The sequence below is a fragment of the Lethenteron reissneri genome, chromosome 46, assembly GCF_015708825.2.
Source record: "Lethenteron reissneri isolate LAM-NWPU_2019-01 chromosome 46, ASM1570882v1, whole genome shotgun sequence".
Lineage (NCBI taxonomy): Eukaryota > Metazoa > Chordata > Hyperoartia > Petromyzontiformes > Petromyzontidae > Lethenteron > Lethenteron reissneri.
Window position 1 is genome coordinate 10,646,147 of NC_083824.1, and position 19,882 is coordinate 10,666,028.

The following is a 19,882-nucleotide window of genomic DNA, read 5'->3' on the forward strand; positions in this document are numbered from 1 at the left end:
GAAACGGCCGGCTCCAACGAGCACAGCCGGCAGGCACGGCTCGCCTTCAAACCCGTAACACCCGGCGCATACAGCGCACCTGGGCCAGCACACCTCACCTGCTCTTGTCGTTGCTTCCGCGCTTGTGTCTGCGCCACGGTCAGGGCCACGGGGTTCGGCTTCCTGAACGCGCTCTGCAAGGCGGCCACGGTGATGGGGAACCTGATCTTCGGCTCGCTCGTCTCCATCACCAAGGCCATCCCCATCCTGCTGGCGTCCAGCGTGCTCGTGGCCGGCGGCCTCGTCTCGCTGCGGCTGCCCGACACGCGGAACCAGGTCCTCATGTGAAGCCGACGACCCGCGGGAGGCGAGAGCAGGGAGCGGGCGGGCGGGCGATCGCTCAGACGCAAACCTGCAGCGTGATCTTGTGTGACGGGACGGGAGGGGGGGGGGCGGTAGAGGGGGGGGGGGCTTATGATAACTTGGCAGGGGCGGGAAGGAGGTGCATGACACGGTCAGTGTCAAACAAACGTTCGATGCTAAACACAACGATTGAATGAATACGATTTGCCAAAATTTGGTCAATTGCTCACAGAGCTGCTGGATTGGTGAGACCAACCGGCAACGTCGCTCCCCTTGTGGCAGACTTGTGCCCACTTGCAGGCCGGTGCTGCGTTCACCCGGGGAGAGCTGCCACCCCTGCAGGGTAGTCCGTGGCCGTGGTGGTGGTGATCCGCTTGTGACCACCGTGCGTTCTGCTCTCACTCTCGCCCCCTGTGTTTGATACGAGGAGAGGCAATTACCAACAGTTCTTGACTTGACTGTCACAATTTATAGAGGGGGCTCAGCCCCCCCCCCTCCTCCCCCGCTCCCCCCGAGACGCTGCCAGCCTCGCCGTGGAGCGCAGAGAGAGGCTGCGTCTGATGCTGGACAACCCCGAGCGAGACATTGATTCGCTCCGCTGTTGCTCTTCGCATGTTGTCGATAAGGGGGCGGGGGGGGGCAGCGGAAGGGGGGGGAAGAAATCTCAAAAGAGTTGCAAATGCGCCCCGCTAGCGTGTTGTGCGTGCGTTAGCCAACACAAGCGTGAAATTGCATTTTTGTCGGTGATGTTCAGCACTCGGCGCCCACCTCTGTATTCGCCCTGACGACGCGCTGCTGCTCCAAATTATGACTACGGTTATTTTTGTTCGATCACAAAATTCCCACACGAATGCAAAGAGGCAGCGGGGTATATATATGTGTGTGTGTGTGCACGTACGGCGTTTGTCATAGGTGGTGGAGGTGCATCCTCTTGCTCACGGCACTGCTGCGGAAAGGGCATCTGCTCATGGGAGCTACAGAGAGCCCTCCTAGAGGGTCGTTGCCTATTATGAGAATAGATTTTCCCCTTTTTTTTCTGGCAACAAAACAGTTGTGTTAAGATGTTAAAACACCAAACTGAAACCTTTTACAAGGCATCATGTCTGCATTAACCACAATACTTGTGGTCAGAATACAAACAATTAACATACACTGATAATATATATGCACTGTCTTTGAAACTGAATGATCCACACGGTGGTGTTTTAACATCTCAACACTTGTTTTGTTGCCAGAAAAATAAGGGGGAAAACCTATTCTCATATTTCGGTACTGGCAAAGGAAGTCCCATGAAGTTGTCCTATTCTTCCACGCTGCCCAGACATATATACATATATACACACACGTGCGTGCGGGTATATTTGTATTGTATATACAGAGGTCATTGCGTGGCTTAGGGCAGCTGTAGGAATGGTAGTGAGTTGCAGGCAGCTTAGAGTAGACACACGTACAAAACCAAAGACAAAGATCCCCCGTATAGCCTTGACAGACTTGTTGGGCAAGTGCCGTTCGCAAGCAGCCCCATATGAAGGCCGGAACGGCACACGAGGGGGTGGGTGGCCAACACCACGCCCGTACACACACACATGCACACACACACATACACACACACACACGTGCACGCGCATACGCGATGGGTGGTCAAGAGTTCGTCCGCTTGACCTTTTTACCCCCCCCCCCCGATTTCTCCCACACGCAAAAAAAAAACATTCCAATAAGAATTTTTGGCCAAACTTTGCAATAACGAGGACCTTCTTTCAATTAAAAGTGCTGAGGCAATCGGCGAGGCTTTCCTTAATAGGTAGAGAAATAATATTGCCGTGTTTTTTTATCAACTGCCAGTGAGAAGAGTGGGTTCAATATGCAAGGAGGCGTTGTGCATCCGAGCGGGGGTGGATTCGCGTACGCCGCGTGGCAAAACGCTCGTTGATAGGCCGGGTCAGGGCCGGTTGGGGCCCGTTTGGGCCCCTGCAGACATCCGCTGCCCCGTGCCAAAGGCAGGAATCATGGCGCACGCATCTACCGCCAATGGCTGATAAGCACCCTGGGGCCGCATCGTCTGCGATGAGTTCCGTCCAGTAGTTACGTTTACTGCATCAAACAAAAAACAACAATAGAACTGGCAGTGTTTTGTAACGTTGTGAAGGAAATTTTTTTTTTTTAAAAGGAGAGCTGGTTTATTTTGTTGATGTTACCGTAAGAAATAGCCACGGCCGAAGCGGGAACGTTCGTGCTTTGTCAGATTCATATCGGCCCCGATGATGAAGCATGCGCGCGCGTGCCTGTGTGCGTAGTCCGACTGACTGCCGTGATCAACGTTGGCGTTTTAGATTTAATTGCCCCTCCCTGGCGTGCTCATCGGGGCCTTGCTAGTGCTATTAGTTGTATGTTATATTGAGTCTCCCGTCTCCCTAAGTCAACGAGTTAAAAGAGGAATATGAAATGCATACAGCTGGGTGTATACTAGGTAGTCAGACACTACCGTAACCAAAGCACCATTTTAAACCAAATGGGATTTTGTGAAAATTGCTTCCCTCGACTGGATCTTTGCAGAGCGTATGTCCCTGGCGTCTAGGAGGTTCGGAGTTTTTTCTTTGATTGATTCCGTAGATTTCTCTTGCGCTTGAGTCGACAGAGGTGGGTGGTGGTGGTGGTGGGGGGGAAGACAAAGGCCCCTCCGCTTGTGTCGTTGAATTCATCTGCCGGAGCGAGGAGGGCTGGGTGCGTGAGCGTGCGACCCACCACGTGTTTACTGAGGACCGAACCGTGCGGAGAGAGGGGGCAGCCATCAGTTACTCGGGACCAGCGTTAAATTTGTTCACGAGACTTGTGTTTTGTTTTTTACTTAAGCCAATGATGACTGCGAGTGGATGGACATCATCGGGCGTGACGCGACGATGACGACGTAGCAACTGAAAACCCGCGGAATGACTCGCTGTGACGAGACGAAATAAACTGGTCTGAATGAAGACGCAGACTAAGATAATACGATTACACTGGTCAACACACTTTTTCTGGAATAAGGTATTCCGACGGTTTTAAGGTAATTTAATTTTGGGGTGCTGATTCCAAATCTGGCATCAGTTTTTGTCTATCACATCAGGTTTTTGAGATATCAAATATTGCATTTTCAATAAAAACTGCAGAAGAAAAATATTAAATAAATGTGGATATCTGCATAAAATGATATTATAAACACACTATCCTAAAAATCCAGCAGCATATTTTAACACTAAAGCAGTCACTGACTCGCAACAACTTGCAATCATAAGTGACAGAGTTTATTTCGGGTAAAATCAATGAAAATGGGGTATGCCGATAGCATAAAATGAGATGTGATAGAGCAAATCTGAGATCAGATTTGGAATCGGCACCCTGAAATTAGTCTAAAACAGCTGCAAAAGTCCAGGCCAGAAAAAAATGTTTTTTATTTGTTGACCAGTGTAATTCGTTGTTCGCTACCGCAGTGTGCCAAGCTGCAGCAAACATGATCATTCGTTGTGTGTGTGTATACTAGGCTCGCTGACCTGATAACATTGGGAGAGGGAACGTTGCCTGCTTCTCACAGCAATATTTAATAAATTAGAGTGGGGACTACATTTTCGGTTGATTTAGTCGACTAGACTTCGAGAATGGGTATATGAAATCCACGAACAAAGGCTAAACTGCACAGGTTGTCGTCATCAACTCGACTAAGACGAAAATGACAACAAATTCCGACTAGGTTAACACTGCCCGGTGCCTCCTCTTGTCTCCCGTCATTTCACCTCCTCATCAACTAAACTAAACATTTATTTTATTTTACCACTGAGCTATATAACTCTTTTTCAGAAGCAACCTGGCCACAACCGATAGCTCAAAGAAAGTGGCTTATCATGTGGAAATGCATTTCAGACTAATACTCTAAACGAATGCCCATTCTAAATGTGGAGGGTCAAACCGGAGGGCCCGGAGAAAAATCGAACCACGGGGATAACACGCAAACTCCAACTATACAACAGGCGTCAGGGTCGGGGATCGAACCCACGACCTCCTGTATACCAGGCGAGGGAGTTAACATCTCGTCACCGTGTTGGCGTGGTCACCATTCGCCTTGCGAAACGGGAAGCACTTGAGATCCATAATTACGTAAAGAGCGCAGCCACCTTCAGTTACGTTGGGATGCATTTTATGTTTTTGTTAAATGGACCACAGTCCTCACACATTAAGACCCCTTGACCTTTGTAAGCGTAGCCCACGGCCCACAAGCACAAGCGATCTCAGTCCTAACGCAGCACAGTTTCAGCACAACCTAGGGTTGGGTCAGGACCAATTTAATCTATCGGTGCACACACACACTGCACCTCCGATTAGCACGGTTGGCTACGTACGCTGCGAAATAAGTTCAACATACAGACCACGACAGATGTTCCATTTTGTGTGGCCATGCCATCCGACTCGAGTTTATTCAGAAGAAAGCATAAATATCCAGGTGCCAAAAAATTATGAGCATCATTTATTGTGTAGTATATACCAGAGACATATATGGACGTTAATTCGGGAGAGGAATATGCACTTCGGAGAATAAATGTTTATGTTTGGTGTGGATCCAACGCTCGCGAGAGGCAGTGAGTCAAGGTGACTGACATTACGGAGTCGCGTGTGCCTCCAAGGCCCCATGTCCAAGACCAAACGCAGATCAACTGGTCTCGAAGGCACGCAACTGTGAATCCGCAATGTGCCACGTAATACGATCGCAAGTAACTCCTGCATTCGTTTATGGCTTTTGTTGAGGATATTGATTCGTTCCGGGATGGAAGAGGGGTGGGTGGGGCATTGATGATGATGGTGCAGTTTTAATTGCTGTGGAATAACCGGAAGATTATGGATTGGCGGTGATGGTCTGGAGCACCCATTCATCCTGCGTTGTGAAATTCCGTTCAGCAAGGTTAGTAGGATGACCTGTTCACTTACTCTTATGCCTGTCGCCGAAATGCTGTTAATGAAGATGACCGAACGAGATGGTAAAACAAACACATTTCTAGACACGACGAGGTGGGAAAACGAGGCCTGCGTCGGTCCGCAGGGGGAAACTCGTCAGGAACGCAACGCTCGTGCGTACGTTCCCGCATTGAAGGGGAATGTTAGGGGGAGTCCCTTTTAGTTTCGAGGGTGCAAAGGAAGAAAAAGTGTCGGGTGAAATTGACTCTGACTTGGAATTGCCCGAGGGACCAGTAATTTCTACTGCAATACAAAGGCGTGACTTGGAAACGTGTGGAATATTTAATTCACGACTTTTATTGGTCATTCTTAGATATTGTACAGTGTGAAAACTTGTACGATTAGTGTGCACTTTATTTATTAGTTATTTATTAGTTATTTATTTGCCCTACGTTCAGCGCCGTTGCGAGTGTTTGTGGCCCGATGTGGCTTTTAGAATTTGACAAAATAGCGGGCGTATTTCAGCCTGCTATAAAACAGTACATGCTACTCAGAGTACATCTAAACAATAATTGTAAAAAAATATATATATATATACGGTACATACATATATATAAAATAAAAATTCTAAGACCTATATTAATATACATAGTAAAATAATTTTTAAAAAGCCTCGGCACGATGTTTTTGCTTCACAGCAATAACGCTGGGGCGTGCGATGTCCCCTCCCCACCCCACCGTGTTATCCGTGTGCCGAGGCGACGCCTGGAATAAACCATTTTCCCACGCCACCCTCGAAAAGTTTTATCTCAGGCGGACCGCATCCCCGTCAGCCGGGCAAGCTGTGTGTTGTCAACGAGGCTCAAACGGCTGACGTTTAAATGCTCGGATCCTGCTTTAGTTTGTTTTTCGTAGCCTCGCACGGCGTACTCGCTGGCTTGTACGCGGGGGGGAGGTCTCCCGACGTAAAACTTCCCAACGATCGCACCTCTGGTTTAGCGCGTTCGGCCGCGGTACGGTGCGAAAGAAGTTCAACGTCAATTATCGCCGTTGCTTCGGGCCACTGACGAGGCCAATGCGCGCGCATTCGTGGACGCAGAGCCGCGGGAACTGCTCGCTGCTGCTCTGTCGGAGTGTCCAGCAAGTGGAGGAGCAGTCGGCTTCAACGTCGCCGCCGAGCAAAGCATTTGCGATGGGGCAGCTGCGGTAACTTTGGTGCTGCAGTGGCGGAGAGTGGAGGTTTCGCCCGGCGAGTGAAGAGGAGAGTTTGTTTAATAAGCGACGACGATTGGTCCTACAGAGCGCAGAGCCCTCGGGTAGCAGTGTGATGATGTATCAATCCGTGAATTGACATTCCGCAGTAACCCTCCCACGCGAGCAGCGATGAGAGTTGTTCCACATCGAGGCAACCACTTCTCTTTTCGCATTAGGAAGCGGCGCGGCGAATATTTCCTAGCTGCGATTGCCCCAAAAATTGCCCTGGTGCGCCGTGACCCCTGTAGACGCGACCGCGTTGGCGGTGGCGGTCGGGAGAGAGTGAGAGACGCGTGGGGGCGGCAGTGTCCGCCCAGCGTGTGCCGCTGCCGCTACACGAGGCCAACGCGGACCTCGCCGCGTGTCCCTCGCGTCCGTATCGACGGCTGCGTTGCAACCCCCCAGCAGCAGCACCCCGACGTGTCGCGCGTCCTTCCGTCGAGCGTTTGAACGACGCAGCTCTTGGTGGGCTGCTGACCGCGCGGTGGTTATTACGGCAAAACTCCTCCCCTTTGTGATTTGAGGATTGTGTTTTCTGCGTCGTTTCTTTTCCTTAAGCGTTCCCCTTTAGAGAAACTCCCCCGCCCCTCCAACCTCCCCCGTTGCTAACACGTGCAGATGAGCATGAGCCAGATGACTCGATGGATCCACGTGTTTATATGTTCGAGCAGACACTCCTCTCTCCTCCGTCCCTAACTCCCACCCCTATCCGTGCCATTGCTAGGGCTTTTCAGATGCCGTAGTTGTGGGCTACTACGCTCAATGCTTTTGATTCTGCGTGAGCCATGCTCGTGTGTGTGTGTGTGCGTGCGCTTCCTCGCTTTTCTTCGGGAAGAACAGGGAGAGGTTAGGCAATTGAAATAACAAAATATGAAAGGCAGCTGAAAATGTGTAATTGTCAATAATTTTTCATATTCAAGTTTACGTTTCTAGATTTCATGGAGAAAAACAATTGGGACCAAATGCGACTGTGTGAATCTAAATTGAATTGAGTTGTTTAGTTTACTGTTCCGAGGTAAAATAAGTTTTACCTGTTGGCATATCCCCTGAAATTGTACATAAATTACCAAAAATGCAATAACTTTAATCTCTCCCGCATCAGAAACCTGTGGCCAGTATGGTATGGGGAATACTGTACATCACAAGTTATTAATATTGTTGATTGTTGCAAAAAAAAATGGTCGCATGTTTATTTTCACTCAAGGTGAAATGCAAGCTTATATCTCCACTCAAAGGCCTTTAAAATTATGACCTTTAGGCCTCCTCAACAGAGAGGGGACTTCGTTACAGCATGGCTGCAATCAGCCCGGTGGCCTTCCCCAAACAAAAACATCCTCTTGTAATTCAACGCCATCACTTATAAATACAAATTAATCATACCATGCGAACGGAACGAAAAGCATCGACCTTAATTTGCGTATTACAACGAAACTGAGAAGCAATTTTAAGTGGCCTTGAGATGCCAGGTTGGAAGTCTGGGAGGCCGGGCGCCTTTCCTGCTGAGGTAATCCCAACAAGGCGAGGGGTGACACCTCTGGGGTTGACCTCACAGATGGGGTCAATGTGCACAGAGGTCAGCCATCGTCCTAGGGCCTCACTGCGCTGTTCCTTCTCCGAGTCACTGCTTGCTCCGTCTTCCTCTGCCCAAGAGCAATTTTCTTTTGTCAGGGTGACCTTGCTTCCTTCCTTACTGTGCATGCGAAATCACGGCAAAGCAACTGTGCTGCCAAAGTGGAGAACTAGGTGTGCTGTAACTACTGTGTCCGTAACGTGTAACTTGAGGCCGCAAGCCCTCAGCCGGTGCGAAACTTGACGGAATCCACAACAAATTGTGCGAGTCTAGGCCGGCCCACCGAGAGTTTTTTGGAGGCCTGCGGGGAAATGCCAGATGCGGCCTTCCGCTGAGGCCACGTCAGCCCTTTCTGAAGGCCCCCTCGGGCCGCTACCCTCCCCTCCCTCTCCCCTCCTTCTCTGGACCTGTGCTAGGGTTACCACCTCCTCTAAGGTACTACAACAAAAAAACTGTGAACATGTTCATGGAAAGAAGAGGAATATCCCACAACACTTGAACAGCGTCATGTCAATTGCATTGAGTAATGTGTTTTTTACGCAACTGACAAAAGCCGGGACTTTTAACGTCTTACGTATTTCCCAGGGAAATCAACCTTAGAAAAAAGACAACGATCCACGGAAAACCAGGGCGGGTGGCAACCCTACCACAAACATAGCCCACGTAAATCGTGCTTTGCCGACACATTTTGGTTGCAGAAACGTGTGCGTTTTTTCCTGAGCGTTCTGTCCCGGGAAGGGATCAGAACGTGAGATGCTGAGGGCCACGCGAAGCACGGCTGACCGATCCTGAGCCAAGGAAGTGTGGGGTGGGGGGGGGGGCGTGCTTGTGAACGTCTCTGCGTCGGCCTTCACAAGCGGTCCGACGGCAATCAGCTTGAACACTTCTCATTGAACAAAAAACTATCAAGATTCTCAACGCGGTTCCGCGCATCGCGGTAAACCGCCTTGCGTGTTATTGCCCACTCCCCCACTCTCCCCCCGGCATCGTTCTTCCCGTGTGCTTTGTGCAGAGCTTTGGGGGGCCGTTTGGAACTCGTAAGGGAATGCATGAGGTCCCAGGGGCTGCAATTAAGCCACCCTGGTTCTTATTGTTTATTTTTAAAGGACGATTTTCCGTAGAATACAACGCATTAAAAGCGAATTACACGTTTCTCCTAAGGCAATGATGCTACCAATCAGGGGAGGGAGGGAGGGAGGGGCGGTGGACATGTGGCCAGGGAAGGTGTTCGTGTGTTTGTTAAGTGTCGCTGCGTGTCACGTTCCGGCGGCGCGGGCGTGCGTGCGTCGCCACGTGCCCGGCTTGTTTCTTGTCGAATTCACGAGTGCGACGCGCACGCGCGTTCAAGTGTCCCGTGCGCTCTTCGCGGAGTGTTGTGTTCGTGGTCAGTAGCTGTCCGTGATGTAAGTTTCCATAGTGTCCTCGTGTGCCGCGTGAATGTGCTAAATAAAGAGGCGGTGCGTCCGTCACCCCACCTCTGCTCTCGTGTGCACTGGCAGCGTTTTCGTTTTTTTTTACAGCCAAACCTCCTCCCTCGTCCTTCGCAAGGAAGCATCGCCTCGCGCGTTGCACACTGGGAGAGATTTACATCGTTGAGACGTCACAGGTAAAGGTGCCCTTCCCATTGCTTCTAGATTTGAAGCTTTCGTGACTGCAAGGATTCATACTCTTAGGTTTTTTTCGGTAAAGTCACGTAGGTAATTTTTTTTTATTCATGAAAGTAAAATAAAAAATCACGACGTTTTGGAGGCAACACAAGCTTCCGTCTTCAGGTGGAACCGTCACAGCACGATTGCTGTATCAAGTAAAGAGAAATTCCAAGAGACCCGATCTTAAATTTCGATTTAAAGCTTTCGTGACTGCAGCGATTCATCTTATTGGTTCTTTCGGTAAAGTCACGTAGAAGGGAAATAATAAAATAAAACAATAAAATAATTCTCACGACTTTTCGGCCACAACGCAAGCAGCCGTCCTCAGGTGAAGAACAGGTCTGTCGGGAAGACAATAGTTTAAAGGATTCAGACGCTGTCTTCCCGACAGACCTGTTCTTCACCTGAGGACGGCTGCTTGCGTTGTGGCCGAAACGTCGTGAGAATTGTTTTATGTTTGATTTTTATTATTTTATTATTTCCCTTCTACGTGACTTTACCGAAAGAACTCGTTGAGTGGGGAGGAGCCAGGGTAGGCCCCTTTCCATTGCTTGTTGGTGCCACCAACTACTGACGGAAGGGCTTCGAGTCGAGCAGGGGTCGGCCACCTGGGGCCTCGGAGCCGCGTGCAGCTCTTGAAGGACTGCTGCTTCACGACGTTATTTATTAAGGGGCCGTCCATAAATGACGTCACGCACCTAGGGGGGGGGGGCGGTCAGACATTTGTGACGATGTATGACGAGGGGGGGGGGTTGAGAAATGTGACATCACATCAAAATGCGCAACTTTAAATAAATATAGACAACTCGTTCTACTTAATTAGACTGTTTAATAAATTATTTGGTTCTTTCGGTAAAGTCACGTATAAAGATAAAATATAAATTAAATAATAGCATACGACGTTTCGATTGTTTAATAAATGTTTTCTCCTACAACATCAGAGTGCAGCGCCACATTAAATACGCACTACAATGACAATAGTTTAAAGCGATTTGAAGCATGTTTTAACTTTTTTTGGGGGAGGGGGCAGAGCTTTGTGACGTCATATTTGAGGGGGGGGTCTGTCTTTTTGTCACGCCGTTTGACGACGGGGGGTGGGGGGGTCAAAAATCGTCCAAAATCGTATGACGTCATTTATGGACGGCCCCTAAGGACCACCACCGTCTCGTATTCACATGGATTGTGGCGCTTGAAATATGTAGTTTTTTTTTAAATAACCGAATTATAAACAAATGGCTCTTCTTGTTATTTTGGTTGCCGACGCCTGTACTCGAGGGAGCTCCAAAACAGGGTCCACGGCCTACTCACTCACGCTGCTCAGATGTCTTGGAGGAGGTTGGAGTTCCCACACTTTACCCCACCACACGTGACCTGCCGATAGACTGACTACGGTTCAACCCACCTCTACCGCCGAGTCGGAGGGCAGCGGGGGGGGGGGGGTTACAAACCGTGCCGATTTCAAATGCCGCACCGGGAGACTCATTCGGCGAGCTCTGCGATTGAAACTTTTCGCGTGCGAACCATTGCACAGGGGCAGCACCGATTAATACTTACATGACCTGATGTGAAATGTTAGAAGAACGTGGCAAAAGTACATATTTGCCAACATGTTGGCAAATGTTGTATTGAACCTGATGTTAAAATTTTAACTTTGGTATCAACTTGTCTATGCATATACGTTTAAGTGTACCTTCTGAGATAATTCCTATCCTGTACTTGGCCCAGGCACGGTCCTCACACTTCGGTGTTCTGCAGTAAAGCAAATTTCATTCCATCACGGGGCCCTCTGGGAGTTCACAGTCGTCTGGTTCTGCGACGGTGCTGCCCTGTCATTGAACTCCGCTCATCCTCACAGCAGCAGCAGCAGCGGCTTGTGGCCGGACGTCGAACAAAGACGGTCACTGCAACGCGCGCTTTCAGATGCGCCTCGGAAGCCGTCTGGAACGCTCTTCCTATCGACGTTAGGAAGCCACTGGAGCTATGCACTTTAAATCTAGATGGAAAACTCATTTTTTTAGAACTGCTTTGTGTGTTTAGTTTGTTGTCCTTCCATCACACCTCCGATTAGCAGGGTTGACTGCGTACCGTGTGAAAGAAGTTCAACATACATACACGGGTCCCTAGAAATCATTCAACTCTGGGGGCGGGGTAAGGCCAGCCACACTACCAAATCGTCCGTGCGTCACGCGACAAACGCCGATGCTGCCACACGAGCCACCAGCGTGTTTCCAAATTGTTAGGGAAAACACGCGCTCCGCGCCTGGCCCTACATGGCCGCTACGTGTCAAGTTGTGTAACAGCGATGCAGGAATGCTGCACAAAATGTTTCCACAAAGTCTACGCACCAGACGGATGCGAGTTGGGAATTCGTCAGACGTCCGTGCCCATAATGATGCATGCTCAATTACGCAACAAGCTTAAAACATATACAAACGTCGGAATAAATAAAAACAACATATCTGGCCAGCCATATGAGTCGGGTACAAAGTTGAATAATCTTGGGGACACACGCACGCTCGCACGCACGCACGCAGGCAGGCACACGAGCCAGCGGGCTAGCCGCGCGCTATCGCCCGCGAGCAGAGCGGGATGAGCCAGGGGGTCGGCCCTTGTGGTCCCAGTGGGAAGGGGGATGTCTTATCTCGATCCCCACAGAGCGGTCACCCCCCACCCCCCACCAACACCGCCCCCCCGCCCGCCCCCCGTCCTTATCGTGAGAGCAGCGCACCGGATTAAACGGGCGGCGTCTGCTTAACGCGTGTCCGCGCCACCGTGAATACAAAACGCGCGTGCCATGCTTGAGCTGCACGAGCGCGGGTCATGCGCATCGGGTTCAATGGACAATGGGTTTCAGCAGAGCGACTTAAGCAACGCTTCGTGACGAAGAGCTTGTGCCGCATTCGTCCGCGGGCATGCAATGCCCCTTTTGTCAGTCGACCGCTGCTAACACAGGGCCTTGACACACAGTGCCAGATCTTGTTTCGTTCGGGCCTTGCCTCGGCAACCAAGCTTTGTTTTGACTATACAATGCTCGTGCCGTATTCGTTGGAGCGATATAATTTGTGCATGATTTTGGTTCAACGGTCTCAACGAATTGCCTTCATGTAGCGATGTAATATTTTTTTGTAATCTGCTCATGGGATTTAGTATTCTACCTATTGCACCTTGAACATGCGTTTACTGTCCATGTTACTAAATGTAATTACGTAGATTTGTTGAGAGATTTTTTGGAATAAGTGAGCACAAGATTATTTAATTGGGTGGTAAGAGACCACTTAGCGACTGGTAATGGAAATCGGTTGGCAAATTGGCGTTCAATAAAACAAAATTTTATCCAGTGAAGGCTGAGCAAAGCGTAACTTTAAAACCTTTATGGTGTATTGTAAGGTAGAGACATTGATTATTCGCATATACAGATGCTCTCTTTTCAGTCCCAAAATTCCATATTCATGGGCAATCAAACAATGTTTTGCCAATAACATTCACAACATATGGCATCAACTAATTATCATCGTCAGCCATGATCTATCCACTGCTCGATGAAGGCCTCCACAAGCCGGTAAAGCAATGCACCAATGCAGCTAGCTCCTGCACATGAGTTGACTGAATCACTCCATCGCCACCATTGGAGGCATTCCTCCCATGCATGCTCCCTCCGTCAGCTGCCACTGGGTGACCGCCACCACCACCGGCCATCATCCCTGCGGTGGCGCGGATTGTCAAAGCCCACTTTTCCTTTTCTTCCCTTTAAAAAGGTCAAAGGTGTATTACAGCGCGTTGCACTTCTTTCGCGCCGTACGTAGCCAACCGTGCAAGTCGGAAGTGCGGAATAATGTGGTGTCTCTAAGAAATTGTGGTGTCTCTAAGTTTGCGCACGTTTTCCCATCGAAGTGCTCCTCGTTTTGTCTCTCAGTGTAAACTCCAAGCTGGCACCCACCCCACGATTCATTTAAAAATGTTAAACATTTGTTTCAACCTACTTGTAAATGTCCGTGTTTCTGATTCATGCGTCGTTGTAGGTGATATACTCTGATGAAAAACGTCATTCCTATGCACACTGGTATGTTGCTCTTCATGATTTAGTTCAGTTCTCGGTGGCATCAACCCAATGTTATGGTTATTTCCAACCTCTGTTTTACCTGCTAAACATATAAGGGAACAATTCCCACGCTGGTAGATTAATCTTTTCAGCAAAGTTGCTGTGCTTTTCGGAACTTCTACAAGGACAACCACAGCCAAAGACCGTCAGCACTGGCAGAAGTTGCAAGACATTGCAGCCAGGGAATGTGCAAACTAACAAGAGGAAAATAAAAACAACAACTGGATTTTAAACGAAACGTCAAAACATACTGCGAACAAGATAAACAATAAATGTTGCAGTGGAACAAATGACCGGCGTGATGTCTTAGCCAGACAGGATGTGTTTGTTTATGAAAGTCCCATTTTCGAGAAAGACGTGCGTCATGAAATCATTACAGCATATGGTAAATCAACAATCACACGATGCCAATGTGGTCCCATTCTGCTATAGATGTAGCATACTGGCATTTTTTACGTAACAAGATGATGCTGGCGATTACAAGATTTTACAATAAATGTATTCAATGTAATTTTTGCATGGCTATATGAAATACAGTGACCCTCGGATAGGAATGTTAATCCCGCTGTACACTAACGATCCATTCCCGTTCCTTCCATCCCCTTGATATTTCCGATGCCTACTTGAGCCTGCGGTGACCGTGTAAAAAATAAGCTCGCTGGCTCCAACTGGATACAGCTATACGCAGACTGGCTCCATCCAGTTTCTGTCCGCCTCTAAGGTCCAAATCGGACGTTCCTGCTACTTTCCCACTCGCTCGCCTTCCTCCTCCTCCTCAAAAAGCCACCACCCCACCCCGGGCAAGAATAAAAAGCTGCAGACACGTTTCCGGCCGGCCAGAACCCTCTTGTGGATTTCAGGAGTCAAGCCGTGAGCTGCAGAGACATGGATCGGAGATGCGTGCCTATACTTGCTGCCTTGTTGTTGGTGACGGTGGGCGCACAGAGCGGTGAGTGGTTCTAACGCGCGGATTATATGGCCATGCCGCTGTTGGAATTAAGTTTCTAAATTTAACTCCATTGCAAAAGATGCGATTTTATTTGGTTTAATTCTGTCGTGGAGAGCAGCGGCTTAAGTGAGTAGTTTCAATACTCTGTTACGAATCCAAAGACCCGTGTTCGATTCCCAGCCATGGCTAATGTCAGTGGTAAGTGATGGCTGAACTGGTCATGGGCTTTCTCGAAATATATAGTTGGGAGAAAATACATTCAAACCACACATTCCAGGAACAATTTAACGTAGATACCAATGACTAATTAATTTTGTTGTGTCATTTATATAGAAATTACCGATTACTTGTGAGTGTCTCGTTTAAATATCAATTTACAAATTACAAATGTAACGAAATTTCATTTAAATTACACGCCATGTACATGTAATTCAGTGCGAACGGCAAGTCGTCCTGCCCGCTTCAACTCACAAGGACCAGCGTGGTGAAGTATGATCAAACAAACCTCATGGCCGACACGGCATGAGGAGGCCTGTATCCAGCAGTGGATTGACAAAAGCGCTAAATAAAGATGTATTAGTATTAAATGCCATCGTGTAGTTAATTTGACCATAGCTCACCATGCTGGTGAGTGCGGGTTGGTGAAGATGGGAAGGAACCAGGACCGATTCGAATATCACCCACCACTGACATTAGCCGTGGCTGATAATCAAACTCAGGTTTTCTGGGTTCGTAGCGCAGCGTGCTAAACCACCGCATGATCTTTCTCTTCGTATTTGCAGGCGACCACATGGCCGACGGTCGGGAGATGCATGAAAACGACACCATTTTCCCAAGGACATTCGGAGGCACGTACAAGCAGGTGGGACACAACGGTTCGCAGAACGGCGAGGACTTCGACATCAATAGCGTGCTGCTCGACCAGCAGTCGCAGGAGAAGGCCCGCCTCGAGGGCTCCGCATGGCTGGAGGTGAGCCAGGAAGTTGAAGAGCAACTGTCTGGCTCCATCACCACGGTCCTTCTGCCCGCCATTTACATCCTCGTGTTTGTGGTGGGCCTTCCTTCCAACGGGCTGGCCCTGTGGGTGCTGTGCTTCCGCGTTAAGCCCAAGAAACCGTCCACGATATACATGATCAACCTGGCGGTGGCCGACCTCTTGTTCATCCTCTTGCTGCCCTTGAAGATCACCTACCACCTCAGAGGGAACGACTGGCCGTTCGGCAAGATCGCGTGCCACGTCTTCCTCACCTCCTTCTACGGCAACATGTACTGCTCCATCCTGCTGCTCACGTGCATCAGCGTGGACCGGGGCCTCGCCATTATCTACCCGATGCGGTCGCTGCAGTGGAGGCGTAACCGCTACGCCATGGGCATCTGCGCGGGGACGTGGGTCGTCGTCCTCCTGTCCACCGTGCCGCTGCAGCTGGTGAACCCGCTGGCGTACATCGACAACCTGCACATCACCACGTGCTACGACGTCTTCCCGATCGACACGCTCCCGGGGTTCCTCTTCTACTACTACACGGCGCTTTGCGTCCTCTGCTTCCTCGTGCCGTTCCTCGTCACGGTCGCCTGCTACGCGCTCATCATCCGCTCGCTCGCTCGCACGCTCAGGAACGGCGACGGAAACAAGCGGACTCGCTCCATCCAGCTCGCCGCCCTCGTCCTCCTCACGTTCGTCCTCTGCTTCGCGCCGAGCAACATCGTGCTGCTGCTGCACTTCGCGCTGCTCCGGTACAAGGGCGCAAGCGACCTCTACATCGTCTACATGCTGTGCCTGAGCTTCAGCAGTCTCAACAGCTGCCTGGACCCCTTCGTCTACTACTTTATGTCCACGGAGTGTCGCCGCAAGCTGAGCTGGAAGGTCAGAGGGCTGGCCAAAGGCGTCTCCAAAACGTCACGGAGATATTTCAGCAGCTTCAGCACTCACACCACCAGCGGGTCGACCTACAGCAACGGCAGCTCCAAGTCAAGCCGCCAGCTGCTGCCCTCCGGTTGAGCGGGTCACGCCAAGAGTGGCCCATACACCGCTTTTCCACTTGCACCTTCGAGCCGTGCTAGCACAGGGGACAGCACGATGCGGATGATTTTCCACCGGTATTTTACCGAGCCGAGCCGGAACCGAGCCATGCTACGCCGACCTCACAAGACGTCCGAATCTGGCTGAGGGCCAAGCTGTGTTTAAAAACAGGGTCACAAGCACATTTCGTCACAACACAGCATCACCGCGCCACGTACATGTGTCTTGAAGTCATGTGTTGCATCCCTAAGCTCGTGCAGTGGAAAAGCAACCCGCGCTTCTCCTAACCAGTGCCGGCGCTGTCATGGTATAGCTCCGGAACAGCTCGGATGTGCAAGTGGAAAAGAGGCATTAGTTTCCATCCAAAATACCCAGAGAGGGTACAGATATCACTCGCCACTGATATTAGTCTTGGGCAGGGATAAGACTGAGGTTACTGGGTTCAGAGCGCAGTGCACTAACCCACTGAGCCACCTCTCCTTCCGAATCAATGCAGTATTGTGCTCTCAATAATACAGCCCTCACAGGCACGAACGGCATCCACATGCTGTTAGCAGCTTGCGCTTTGAAGGGTTCATTGTGGCTTTTATCTGCGTTTTTACAGATATGTGGTTTCCACTCGTTTAAATATGTTTTTTTTATTATTACTGCAGCATACGTATAGAATTGTGAAATACCGTTCGTAAAAAAATATAATATTACTAACATACAGTATGTCGATATTGCCAAACCTGCACAGATATGACAAGAACACCAGTTGAGTATTGTAACACAATAATAATAATTAGAGTTCCCTAGCCAAGAATGCCTCCCTGAGTCTCAAGGCCCTGCATTGGAATATTTTGCCAATCCCACGAATGAGTATTTCGCTTCACAGTGGGAAGGAAACCAGAGGACCCGGAGAAAACCCATACATATGATGGGGTAACACTCCACGTTCTGCACAGGTATATGCAATACTGGTAGGAACCTCCTGGTTACACCAGCCCACAGGGGATTATTGTGTCCGTCGTGCAGTGAGGGGCTGGGTGGGGAGGGAGGGGCTGGATGGGGAGGGGAGGATGGGGAGGGGCTGGGTGGGGAGGGGTGGGGCTGGGTGGAGAGAGGCTGGTTACCCCGTGGTGCCCTTATAAAACTCAACGTTTAACCTACTCACGCCGGCTTGTGCCCGCCCTCACAGTCGGGCATATTTGCGGAATACACCACGCCGCCGTTGACCCTGGCCATTGACCGAGCAACCCAACGTTCCTACCAGCTCCCTCCGCAGGAATGTTAATCTGTTGCTGTACTGGCAATCACCTAGCCAACTCGTCCTCCAAACTACCGGTTTCCCAGGTAGTTTCCCATCCAAGTACTAAGCAAGCTGAACCCTACTTAGCTTCCAAAATCTGATGATATCGGCCGCTTCCCAAGTAATTTGGTCAGTCAACCTGCATGTTTTATCCTCGGCCATTCTGATGCGTTTTAAATAAGTGGCCTTTACGCACCAAACAAAAATCTACCCGAGACCCTGACCTCGATATTTAACCTTTATGTGCAGCCTCTGTGGCCGCAGCTCTGATATATCCAGGAACGGCTGTGGTTGGGAGGAGCATGCTGCTTGTATGTCAGAATGTTCATGCTTGTGGATATGCTGTATTTATGAATAACTTATAATTATACCAAAACACATTTCCCTCAAGCTCTGTATCCTGGATATTGTTTACTGTTAATGAACAAATAAACGCTGACGTCATAAACATACAATACGGTCATTGACATTCTTTGCCTCATTGTTATTTTCTCCCGTAAGAATACACAGAACGGAGTGGTGCTGTGCGTCCAGCCCATTGTTATTCGTGCAGAATGAGCGTCAGCATCTCTTCATGCGCCGCAATCAAACGCGACACATGCGTTGTCACCTTTGGACGTAACAAAATATGGACCAATATCACGCAACACATGTCTTACACTGCGCTTGAAAATCATATATCCTGGCTAATTCAGTGTATGGGACAAGGACATCACACCATGCACGCTATTTAAGAAGTCAAAATAGTAATGAAATGTACGGGCATTGCAATTGAAAAATGTGCTGCCCATTGACAATGTATGGTGGCAGCCCTAACACAGTAAAGCCTGTAATATAGTTGATGTCCCAAATACAGGGGTGGGAACATTGCATTACTGCGGGCCGATTATGTGGTTTATATCCCTTTAACAACACCTCAGTCTAAATTAAACTTTTTTTAATTTTACCAGGGAGAAACACAGCGAGAGAGCTGCTACAACAAGAGGTTATATATGTGGCGAAGGTCAAGCAGGCGGGGTCTGAGCTGGAAAGGAATTCCATCCCCGCACACAAGCACGTCAGTTGTGTTAATGGGGGAGATGAGGGAGAGGAAGATTAGGGAGAGAGATTAGCATGAAATGAGCTTCCGTCCCCGCATTAAGAGTATCGTCCCCGCACATGCCCACAACAGCAGTATTAATGGGAGATTAGCACAATGTTGATGGGAGAGATTAGGCAGAGAGATTAGGGGGATTAGCAGGTTAATGTCATGTCTATGTGTAACACTAGCTGCGGTGCTGCCAACTGCACTGTGAGAGGCAAGCGCGTCTACACAAGAGAACCATTGCAACGGTGGTCGCGCCAGTGAGACACAGCCCATCACACAGCCAGAACCATCGATACATCGAGGCTAAGGGAGCAGAGGTGGCCATGTTAGTGAGTCCCCAGCCCGTTAATGCAGAGGCACCTAACAGCAGACTTCCAGTTCACCACTTGTCCAGACCAACCAAACGAGATCTTGCACAATAGTATTTTAATATTCTTTGGTTATTTTGGTAAAGTCACGTATATAGAAAAAAAATAAAGTGAATAAAAAATAAAATTAAAAAATATTTAAAAACACAGATGTAGACTGTAGCCTGTTTCTTAATCGGAGTGAGTGTACTGGCAATCTATAATGTAGACTGTAGCCTGGTTCTTAACCTCGGTGAGCGTATTGGCAGTCTATAATGTAGGCTGTAGAAATGGTTATTAAAGTGAGTGAGCGTTATAACCAGGCTACAGTCTACATTATAGACTGCCAGTGCA

General features: G+C 49.3%; 2 protein-coding genes across 5 annotated transcripts in view; both read left to right on the forward strand.

Moving 5' to 3' along the window:
* Positions 1–9,567, forward strand: part of LOC133354208 (synaptic vesicle glycoprotein 2C-like) — a 45,857-nt gene extending 36,290 nt beyond the window's left edge. For all 4 annotated transcript variants that reach the window (XM_061570867.1, XM_061570868.1, XM_061570869.1 and 1 more), the window contains one exon: positions 144–9,567. In XM_061570867.1, coding sequence (XP_061426851.1) covers positions 144–327 — 184 coding nt within the window. In that variant the 3' untranslated portion in view covers positions 328–9,567. The remainder of the gene's footprint in view (positions 1–143) is intronic.
* A 5,069-nt stretch (positions 9,568–14,636) lies between these two features.
* On the forward strand, positions 14,637–17,826 carry LOC133354183 (proteinase-activated receptor 2-like). Its single transcript, XM_061570823.1, has 2 exons — positions 14,637–14,783; positions 15,566–17,826. Exons 1-2 carry the CDS (start codon positions 14,720–14,722, stop codon positions 16,780–16,782), a joined length of 1,281 nt encoding a protein of 426 aa, XP_061426807.1. The 5' UTR covers positions 14,637–14,719; the 3' UTR covers positions 16,783–17,826.
* The last annotated feature ends 2,056 nt before the right edge of the window (positions 17,827–19,882 follow it).

Bases quoted from the DNA above. Each gene is read 5' to 3' on its own strand.
- LOC133354183 (XM_061570823.1), top strand. From the start codon at position 14,720: ATGGATCGGAGATGCGTGCCTATACTTGCTGCCTTGTTGTTGGTGACG. The intron at 14,784-15,565 runs GTGAGTGGTTCT...TCGTATTTGCAG, and splicing joins GACGGTGGGCGCACAGAGCG to GCGACCACATGGCCGACGGT.